Below are 9696 nucleotides of genomic sequence, written 5' to 3' on the forward strand. Positions count from 1 at the left end.
AGTGGCAGCGTGTCATTGGATAGGATGTGTCACTTACTCATAAAATTAGACTTGTACCACTGTGTGAAGTGGTAAAAAAAAAACAAAAAAAAAAATTAGGAAAAGTTCTCTGAAAAGTCTTTGGGATTTTTTTCGGAGAAAAAAAGACACTGAGGAGGTGGAAGAGGAGAGCGCTTCTTCGGCTAGGACAAGCTTTCGCTAATGGCGGTTTCCTTCTGATCACTCACCGGAGCCGCGATTTCTTTTTTATTTCTCTGTTTCTACCGATTTAGGGTTTGTTTCCGGAGAACCTCTTCGTATGCTTCTTCTTTGTTTTTTTATTTCGTTGATTCGCCTATCCACTTTCCTGTCTAGATCAAGTGAATTTCTCTTTGTAGTGAAGTCAGATCTAAACGCGATTGAAGTAATGCAGAGTCGGAATGCACAGTCCCTTGCGTTTTTTTATTTTTATAATTTTGTTTATGTAGTATCTTACACTGAAATCTTAGTCGATTAGATCTTAGGGGTCTCATGCGTTTTTTTTTTCTTTCTTTCTGGGGAATTGATTGTATAAGCGTTTACAGTCTTGGTATATGGTGAAAGATATAGCTAAACCTTACTCTAGAACCTTACTCGGATGAGTCTGTTTTTATTTAATTTGAAATTGCTATATGGTTACTTAATACTTTTCCATTTTTTTTTTCAGAAATTTTGTTTATGGTGGTGGCAACTCTACTGAGAAAGTTTGAAGAAGCTGGAATCAAGATAGATATATCTAGAGTTAGAGGTTTCAGACTAACTTGTGCTTGTTTTATGATGTGCTGTTAGCATCTGGAGAAAAAAGTTGTAGTGTATCTAAATTCAGCGTCTGAGTTCTGGGGCGGAGTTGTTGCCCCATAGCACTGATTTTATTACCACTCTACCCATAGTCTGAAAACATGATGATGGATGAAGATATTGAGCAGGCCAGTTTGATGTCTTTCAATGACAGGCCTAGGGCTTTTCCCAGCATGCGTAGTAAAACCTATAGTCCACTGGTATTACTCTAATTCCTCTCTTTCTTGACTTCTTTTCTTATTGGTTGCGTCAGATCATTAAGATGTGTATTAAAAAACAAAACTGGTGTGATGTTATAACTGGTTTCCTTCAATTGTTTTTGTTGGCAGATATTCCGGATTATTAGGAAATTAAATGTTCGTGTCCTTTCTATAATTCTGCTTTTCTGCTTTGGAGCGATCTTTTACATGGGAGCAAGTACTTCTCCCATCATCGTGTTCGTCTTCACAGTATGCATCATCAGCTTCCTTTTGTCAATATATCTAACCAAGTGGGTTCTTGCGAAAGATGAAGGCCCGCCAGAGATGGTTGAGGTAAGCTCACTCAAATTCTGTGGTGTTAGTCATGATGTTGACATCTTTTCTCCGTTGTTCTCATCAAACTTCTTTAATTCTAATTTGTGAGGTAATTCTCTTACTTATAGATATCAGATGCTATTCGTGATGGAGCTGAAGGTTTTTTCAGAACACAGTATAGCACTATATCAAAGATGGCCATTTTGCTAGCTTTTGTGATTCTTTGCATATATCTATTCCGTAACTTAACTCCCCAGCAAGAGGCTGCTGGTTTAGGAAGGTGCGGATACATGATTACTACATTCATAAGATTTATTTTATCTTTTGAATTGTTGTGAATGATGCTTGGCCATATTACTTTTTTTTCTGTAGGGCGATGTCTGCCTATATTACTGTTGCTGCATTTCTTTTGGGGGCTCTGTGCTCAGGTGTTGCTGGATATGTTGGAATGTGGGTATCAGTTCGTGCTAATGTGCGTGTCTCCAGTGCCGCCAGACGTTCTGCGAGAGAAGCATTGCAGGTTCTTCTGTAGTTAAGCTATTTTCATTACCTGACGTGTACATGTTTCCAAATACTAAGTGGAAGATATAAATGCAGATAGCTGTTCGTGCTGGTGGGTTTTCAGCCCTGGTTGTTGTTGGTATGGCTGTGATTGGTATTGCCATCCTCTATTCTACATTTTATGTTTGGTTGGGTGTGGATACACCAGGCTCAATGAATGTTACTGACCGTAAGTCCCCTGTTCTGCTGTCTATGAAGAATCCATTTTCATCTTGTGTGCATATTTTGTAATCATTGTCCTGAATGTCAAAATGTTATTTTTATCTTTTCAAAGGATGATTTTCAGACATGAGCAGTATTTTCTTAAATATGTCATGAATTGTGTTTATCGTTATTGAGGTGAGGTATCTAAAGAATTCTAAGATTTTCAGTCAACCCTATAATCTATATGTATGTCTCTTGATGTATTGACCACAATTTGCATTTGCATGGACGATAGTGGTGGTATTTACTTGTTAGACTTATTGATTGAATTTTCTGTTTCTCTTACAGTGCCTCTTCTTCTTGTGGGATATGGTTTCGGTGCTTCGTTTGTTGCCTTATTTGCTCAGTTGGGTGGTGGAATATACACTAAGGGAGCTGATGTTGGGGCAGATCTTGTTGGGAAAGTCGAGCAGGGTATACCCGAGGATGATCCTCGTAATCCTGCTGTTATTGCTGATTTGGTATTTGATCTTTGTCCTTTTTATTTTTACTTTCTTGATTATCTGTGATGTCCAAACATGACATCCTTGTTTGGGGCATGTATCAATCTAGAGTATATACCCAGCAAGTTGAATAAGGGTTTACTTATGTTTTCGCCATTTAGGCTTTTAAAGTTATTTTCATTTTCTTGTAGGTTGGAGACAATGTGGGGGACTGTGCTGCTAGAGGTGCTGATTTATTTGAAAGTATAGCTGCAGAAATCATCAGTGCAATGATACTAGGTGGAACAATGGCTAAGAAGTGCAAAATTGAAGGTTTGTGAGCCATCTCTCTTTAAAGTTACTTCTGGCTCATGCAATATATAACCTATGTTTGAGTTCCTGACTTATGTTGAGAAAATTAAATGCACTGCTAGGATTATATAATCTGAAATGCAAAGTTAGGAAGAGTTGTGTGGAGAGTTCAAGCTCAGAAATTACATTCTGTATAGAGAATAATCTACACTTTATGGCATGTTTTGGTCACTCCTTGAGGATGTGAGGGTACATTGTTACTCATTAGGATTTGAAATATCGATATAAGTTGTATTAATCTGCGTATGCATTATATGAAGATTGAAGGAAGACTACTTTTCATGACTCCTTTAGCAAGTTACATTTGACTGCAGTCAAATTTTTCTGTAACATTCCTGACCATTTATAGCCGTGGTTGTTAAACTAGCATAATTTTTTGCAATTTGATGTTAGGAAGATAGGAAATACATAGAATAGTAAAAGTATGTGGTGATAAACATCCTATTAAACCTCAAATCGTTTTCTGTTACGCAGATCCATCGGGCTTTATCCTGTTTCCTCTAGTTGTTCATTCTTTTGACTTGATTATATCATCAATTGGTATTCTATCAATCAAGGGAACACGTGATGCTAGTGTGAAATCTCCGGTAGAGGATCCAATGGCTGTACTTCAGAAAGGATATTCTCTGACTATTATATTAGCTGTTTTGACCTTTGGCGCGGTAATGTTGCCAAACTCAAATCCTTGTGTAATTGCGAACAAATTATACGCTTTATTCTTCTGACATCATTATTCATGTTTCGCAGTCGACTCGCTGGCTGCTTTACACTGAACAAGCTCCATCTGCATGGTTCAATTTCGCCCTATGTGGGTTGGTTGGCATCATCACTGCCTATATCTTTGTCTGGATATCCAAATATTATACAGATTATAAGCACGAGCCTGTTCGGACGTTAGCTCTTGCTAGCTCGACTGGTCATGGGACTAATATCATTGCTGGGGTCAGCTTGGGCCTGGAATCGACTGCTCTTCCCGTTTTGACTATAAGTGTAGCTATTATTTCTGCGTATTGGCTGGGAAATACCTCGGGGTTAGTGGACGAAAATGGCATTCCCACTGGAGGTCTATTTGGAACAGCCGTTGCTACCATGGGAATGCTAAGCACTGCAGCTTATGTTCTTACTATGGACATGTTTGGCCCCATAGCTGACAACGCTGGTGGGATTGTCGAGATGAGCCAGCAGGTAAAAATCTCACATGATTGGCTTGAAAAACTCTTATGTTCCATCTTTATTCTAATGTAGAAGTAATATAAATGTCTCCTGCAGCCAGAAAGTGTCCGTGAGATCACTGATCTTCTTGATGCTGTTGGGAACACAACAAAAGCAACAACGAAAGGGTTTGCCATTGGATCTGCTGCACTTGCGTCATTCCTTCTCTTTAGTGCGTATATGGACGAGGTTTCAGCGTTTGCTAATGTGTCTTTCAAAGAGGTAAATGTCATTATGCAAATTTGCTGTATTCCCGAAATTGAAACAGTTTCTCATGCTCATCCTCGGTTCAAATTAGGTTGATATTGCTATCCCAGAAGTCTTCGTAGGTGGATTATTGGGCTCCATGCTTATCTTTCTATTTAGTGCTTGGGCATGTGCGGCAGTTGGTCGAACTGCTCAAGAGGTTGTCAACGAAGTAAGAAGACAATTTATTGAGAGGCCTGGCATAATGGTAAGCATATTTTTCCTTTCGAGTGCTTCCCTATTTCTTATTTATTTGGCTTGTACTGCTGTTGACTAGCAAAACCAATATCCTGTAACAGACGTACAAGGAGAAGCCAGATTATAGTCGATGTGTCGCCATTGTCGCATCTGCAGCTTTAAGGGAAATGATCAAGCCAGGAGTTTTAGCTATTGCATCACCCATTGTAGTTGGTAAGTCAGTAATGTTCTTTTGTCCCTTTTTTTTTTTTGCTTCCTGTATTGAAACCACAAGATTGTGACGAAAACAAACCTCTTGTTCTCTCTTTCAGGTTTGGTGTTTCGGATCTTGGGTTACTACACAGGACAACCTCTACTGGGAGCAAAGGTTGTAGCTTCTATGCTCATGTTTGCAACAGTTTGTGGTATCTTAATGGCACTTTTCCTAAACACCGCGGGAGGTGCTTGGGACAATGCAAAGAAATACATAGAGACGGGGGCACTTGGGGGTAAAGGAAGCGAAGCCCACAAAGCAGCTGTGACTGGTGATACGTAAGTATTTCGTTCTATTTCAAAACACAATTCAAAGTTGTATTCCTAGATGCGATTTCTCATTATAATTCATCTGGACAATTGCAGCGTGGGAGATCCATTCAAGGACACAGCCGGTCCATCCATTCACGTCCTCATAAAAATGCTCGCGACTATAACTCTCGTCATGGCTCCGGTTTTCCTCTGAAAGTGAACCATTACTTATCCATCCCCGGCTTGTTTACTCTCTTGCACATATACAAATAGAGAGGGAGAGAGGTTGGTTATAAAATTATTCACATGGATTAATGGTTTTGTGTTTCATTTTCATCTGAATAAATGAGATAATTCTGTTTTTGAGTTTAGAGACTCTTTTAAGGAACTATAGAGACATTTTAATCAACCACATCTTTAGACTTTGAGTATTTTATCTCTCCTAGATTTTCTCGTTCTGGCACTTCTTATTCTTCTTGATTTGCCTCCAACTCGTACAGACATCTGTCTACTCGGTAGCCTTATGAGGCGGTGGTTGTTGCCATTGCTGCCAAGATGGCGATGGTTGTGTTTGCTTCCTCCTAGTCTGTTTCTTCTTCTCGGCTTTGGTCTAATGTTCTTTCTTCGACTGGGACTGACTGATGAACTCGATTCGTCATCACTAGAGTAATCGTAGGTGGCAGCTTCTATATCACCGAGTCGTTTTCTATTACGACGGACCCGCTTTACGTTAGTCAAACTGTGCCACAAGCAACTAATCATCTCTCCAATGGCGAACCAGTACGCTGCACAAGCGGCGCATGACATTTTGCAGATGCTTTTAACAACACACTGGCAGATTCCAAGTTTGAACAAGAGGGTGATGAACATCAAAACTGAAGAAAAAATTATAAAGAAAAGTAAGGAGAGTAGTTTATAGAATCTAATAATGAGAAGGAGAGAAGGTTACTTATGAAAAGAGAACGAGAGAAGGCTACTTATGAAAAGAGAAGGAGAGAAGGTTACTTATGAAACAGAGGGCTGACATAAGCACCAGTTTGGCGATATCAGTAAGACAGAAATGTTCTATGAAACATGCAAGATCCCATGGTCCCGAACATACATCTCTATAATCAATAGAAGAAAGAGAAATCATCAAAAAAATGGTGATAAAAAAAAAGAACCAAATCAACGATTTAGGACAGTTGTTGGTTCCTCTAAATTCAGACAATGGATCAGAAGAAAATCTTACAAACAGGATCTTCCAAGTGTGGCTTTGAGCGGTGCTGTGAAAATGTTGCCGATAAAACCTCCGATGTCCGTTGATGCTTTGCCTAGAGCGTTTCCCATTTTTGCTTAATCGGTGAGGATTGTAATCAGTAAATTAGTGACTCCCTCAATTCCTTTTCTCAGCAATCATGTTTATCATACGTAAAGAGATGAATCAATTTTTTCTGAGAATTTTCAAAATATTATGAATGATTGAGTTTACAAACTTTACATCTTAGCATACACTATTAGGCCATCTTTATCTGCACAACTATGAGGCTGTTCCAAGGCATTTTTAAAATGAAAATATTGTAACAGTGGATTTAGAACATTTTTTTTGTTCTTCAATAAGAACTGATTTAACCTCAGTTCTTATAGGACGTGGGTTAAGCTGATTGGTTGAGATTTTTTGCAAAGAAAGAAAATTTTTTACTTCTCTTTCTCTTCGAAATCGTTTTCTTTTTTCTCTCCAAAACGGCGAAAGCTTCGTGGTCACCATCTTCGCCGACTAAAAGCTACAAGGTGAGAGAGAAGTCCATTTCTGTCACCGGAGAGGGAAGAAATTAAATGGCGGTGATGTTAATCGGAAGAGCTTTTAAATCGGTTAGAAACTCTTCTAATCTGGTCGTTCGTGCTCGATCCTTGTGTACGACATCCGCCGCTCGTCAACCCGATTCCGATACTCAACCATCAGAATCTTCTTCGTCTTCGTCGTTCACGTTCGAGAAAGAAATTGAGAAACCCGTCTTAGTTCTGTATCGATGATAGATGCTAAGAAGGAGAAGCATCAGGTGCGATTGAATTGCTTTCTTTTTTTTTTTTGGAGGTTTTGTAATGGTGCGATTGAATTGGATTGATTTGTGTAGATGTAATGGGAACTGCTGAATGGAGAGCCATGAAGAGTCCATCTTACTACAAGCGTGGTGATTATGTTCCTGGACTCAAGGTCAGCTTTTGAATCTTCTTATTTGTTTTAAGGATTGATGTGAGAGTTTTAAGATGAGGGAGGAGAAGTTTGGTTGGCTTATATTATCTTTGAGCAAATGGATTAGTTTCATTTCCTGAATCACATGAAGTTCCTAGTTTTCCATATAGAAAACAGGTAGTATGTTAGCAACTTGGTACTACAGAGCTCTTTCATTCGCTAGCCTTTCACTTTAGAGATGTAATGAAAATCATTAGTCGATAATGATGTCATGGTCCTCTATTGTTAACAGATTCATGGTGCATTATTACTGTAATCTTTCGTTTGATGTTTCTTCCCTTCTTTGCTTTCATGACTGTAATCTTAAATGATGCGTTCCTTCTTTCTTGTAGAACGAAACTTTCAATGGACATTACAAGAAAGCCCGAAGGTTTTGGTTTTAAAACTGCAGGGATTTGATTTTTAAAACTACAGGTTCTGTTTTTGTTCCAACAGGTTTTGGTTTTGAAAACTGCAGTTAATACTTTCTGGTTTTGGTTTTTAAAACTGCAGGTTCTGTTTTTTTCTTCTTGCAGGTTTTGGTTTTGGAAACTGCAGTTTCTGTTTTGAATACTTTCAGGTTTTGGATTCACTGGTGTTTTCAGGCTGCCTCTAGTTGATGGTTGCAGATTGTTGGACCGTTTAGTTTCAGAGTGGAGTCTGGAATTCAGATTGATCTGAAGAATGGAGCTAACCCCGTGACTGTAGATAAGACAGTATTTGCTATGGAATATGCTATTCAAGTGCTTGCTTCTGCCAAGGCTGTTGCTTGGTTCTCCCACAACAGAAAGAATTCATGGTTGAGCTTCGTTTCTTTGAGATATAGTATCAGGACTTTCCACTCAAAATGTCTAGCTTGATCCTATGAAGATTGTAGTCGTCTTGCAGAGAAGTAAATAGACAATGTTTGATTTTTTTTTCAGTTTCTTATGTTAAACAGAAGAATGATTTAATAGAAGGGAAGTTTACATCTTATATTATTTCACTATATCTTTATTCTAAGAACACCATAATTAGTTCTCCCATTTTTTTTACCTATGATCTTAACAACTGATCTAACATTATTTTCACTATATATTTAATCTAAGAACACAAAAAAAGTTCTCCCATTAATGATGCTCTTAGAGTAAGCGAGAAACCGCTTCGAGATACAAAAAATTGGGGAAATTATTTTTGTCGAGTTTTTTTTTTGTTTTTTGAAAAAGCTGTGCAATGTTATACATATTGTCCAATGGGCTATTTCCAGATTTAGGCCCATACAGTTATCCTAAAAGGGTCCAGTCCACATACATCAAACCAAAACCGATCCGGGTTCACAAAACTGAAAATTAACCGGTACAGACACACATAAACTGAATTTTTTAATTCATTTTTCTTTTTTCTTGTATACAAGAACAGTAAGTACATACACTAGCAGCTATATGAATTTATGAACAATGCACACAGACAAAACTGCAGATGCTTCTCAGAGATATCACCAATTTCATAACATAGTGATCTTCTGAAAGAAACTTTGGCCTACAAAATAACTAAGACGTTTCGTGGTGAGTTCGAAGCTCTCCTAAACCCAAGAAATCAGCAGCAAACTCTTCATCATTTTTACCTAACATTTCCTGTAATGTACATTCTATGTTCCTCCCTTTGAGTACCCAAAACCGCGGTTTTATCCTTTTCTCCAGCGAGTAACTAAAGTACCTTGGGTATTCTATTACCTCTCTGACCGGCTTCTCCATACTGTTCAACAGAAACTCTAACTTCGGTCTCAACACTTTGTCCATGCTGTATCCTAATAGCGGTGAGAACTTGCGAATCATGAAGGCAAGCTCTCTCTCTGATATCCCAGTCTCCATTAGGTACTTTAGCCTGTAAGGGCATATGATAACTATATTAGGGGACATATAAGCTAGAAAATGATTCACTGAGTATGATGTGCTATGATAGATACCGTGGAAGTAGTGTTTTGTCTGCGTCGTATGTGAGAAATTCCGGGTATTTCTTTATGATTCGGGGAAAATGCGTAGATGAAACACCAAAACGAGTGAGAAATCTGAGTTTGTTCTGAAGGGTATTGTCAATGCTGCAGCCAAATATTTCAGGACATCGACAGAGTATTTGACCCACGATTTCCTTTTGAAATCCCAAATCTTCCAAAAAGCAAACAACCTGTTACAAATGAGTGAATACACATCTTGGAAAGTGGGCTCTTTACCTTAAGAAATAGTCTTGCACAATAGAATGAGAGAATACACATCTTGGAAAGTGGTTTCTTTACCTTAAGAAAGTCTTGGGGTTTACATAACAAAAGCTGAGGCATCTTGGGTATAACCTTCCCCATTCTTTTATCTCTAACACCTAATTTATCAAATTCCTTCACCATCATCTCCATATTGCTCGCTGAGCAACCGAGAAGCAAAGGCCATCTCCTAATTCCGTG

At 38.5% G+C, this 9696-nt stretch overlaps 3 protein-coding genes and 1 long non-coding RNA gene across 4 annotated transcripts in view; 2 read left to right on the forward strand and 2 right to left on the reverse strand.

Moving 5' to 3' along the window:
• Window positions 66–5470, forward strand: LOC104703231 (pyrophosphate-energized membrane proton pump 2). The gene is made up of 15 exons (XM_010419204.2): window positions 66–273; window positions 686–1016; window positions 1146–1349; window positions 1460–1611; window positions 1704–1851; window positions 1929–2061; window positions 2385–2557; window positions 2731–2851; window positions 3365–3552; window positions 3638–4075; window positions 4160–4324; window positions 4401–4556; window positions 4648–4759; window positions 4858–5077; window positions 5165–5470. Exons 2-15 carry the CDS (start codon window positions 918–920, stop codon window positions 5262–5264), a joined length of 2409 nt encoding a protein of 802 aa, XP_010417506.1. The 5' UTR covers window positions 66–273; window positions 686–917; the 3' UTR covers window positions 5265–5470.
• LOC104703230 lies at window positions 5358–6658 on the reverse strand. Its single transcript, XM_010419203.2, has 3 exons — window positions 6282–6658; window positions 6056–6156; window positions 5358–5925 (listed from the first exon to the last, which is right to left on the reverse strand). Exons 1-3 carry the CDS (start codon window positions 6377–6379, stop codon window positions 5468–5470), a joined length of 657 nt encoding a protein of 218 aa, XP_010417505.1. The 5' UTR covers window positions 6380–6658; the 3' UTR covers window positions 5358–5467.
• LOC104703232 lies at window positions 6723–8237 on the forward strand. Its single transcript, XR_754143.2, has 4 exons — window positions 6723–7089; window positions 7165–7244; window positions 7616–7697; window positions 7799–8237. It is a non-coding gene; the product is annotated as an uncharacterized LOC104703232 (long non-coding RNA).
• LOC104703233 (transcription termination factor MTERF2, chloroplastic-like) overlaps window positions 8599–9696 on the reverse strand; it is a 4653-nt gene continuing 3555 nt past the window's right edge. The window contains exons 7-8 of the mRNA XM_010419205.2: window positions 9208–9425; window positions 8599–9125 (exon numbers count right to left, since the gene is read on the reverse strand). Of these exons, the coding sequence (XP_010417507.1) occupies window positions 8792–9125; window positions 9208–9425 (552 nt within the window). The 3' untranslated portion in view covers window positions 8599–8791. The remainder of the gene's footprint in view (window positions 9126–9207; window positions 9426–9696) is intronic.

The sequence above is a fragment of the Camelina sativa genome, chromosome 7 (assembly GCF_000633955.1).
Source record: "Camelina sativa cultivar DH55 chromosome 7, Cs, whole genome shotgun sequence".
NCBI classification, from domain to species: Eukaryota; Viridiplantae; Streptophyta; class Magnoliopsida; order Brassicales; family Brassicaceae; genus Camelina; species Camelina sativa.

Bases quoted from the DNA above. Each gene is read 5' to 3' on its own strand.
- LOC104703231 (XM_010419204.2), top strand. From the start codon at position 918: ATGATGATGGATGAAGATATTGAGCAGGCCAGTTTGATGTCTTTCAAT. The intron at 1,017-1,145 runs GTATTACTCTAA...TTTTGTTGGCAG, and splicing joins GTAAAACCTATAGTCCACTG to ATATTCCGGATTATTAGGAA. The intron at 4,076-4,159 runs GTAAAAATCTCA...TGTCTCCTGCAG, and splicing joins TTGTCGAGATGAGCCAGCAG to CCAGAAAGTGTCCGTGAGAT.
- LOC104703230 (XM_010419203.2), bottom strand. From the start codon at position 6,379: ATGGGAAACGCTCTAGGCAAAGCATCAACGGACATCGGAGGTTTTATC. The intron at 6,157-6,281 runs GTAAGATTTTCT...TATTGATTATAG, and splicing joins ACACTTGGAAGATCCTGTTT to AGATGTATGTTCGGGACCAT. The intron at 5,926-6,055 runs GTAACCTTCTCT...TTTTTTCTTCAG, and splicing joins GTCAGCCCTCTGTTTCATAA to TTTTGATGTTCATCACCCTC.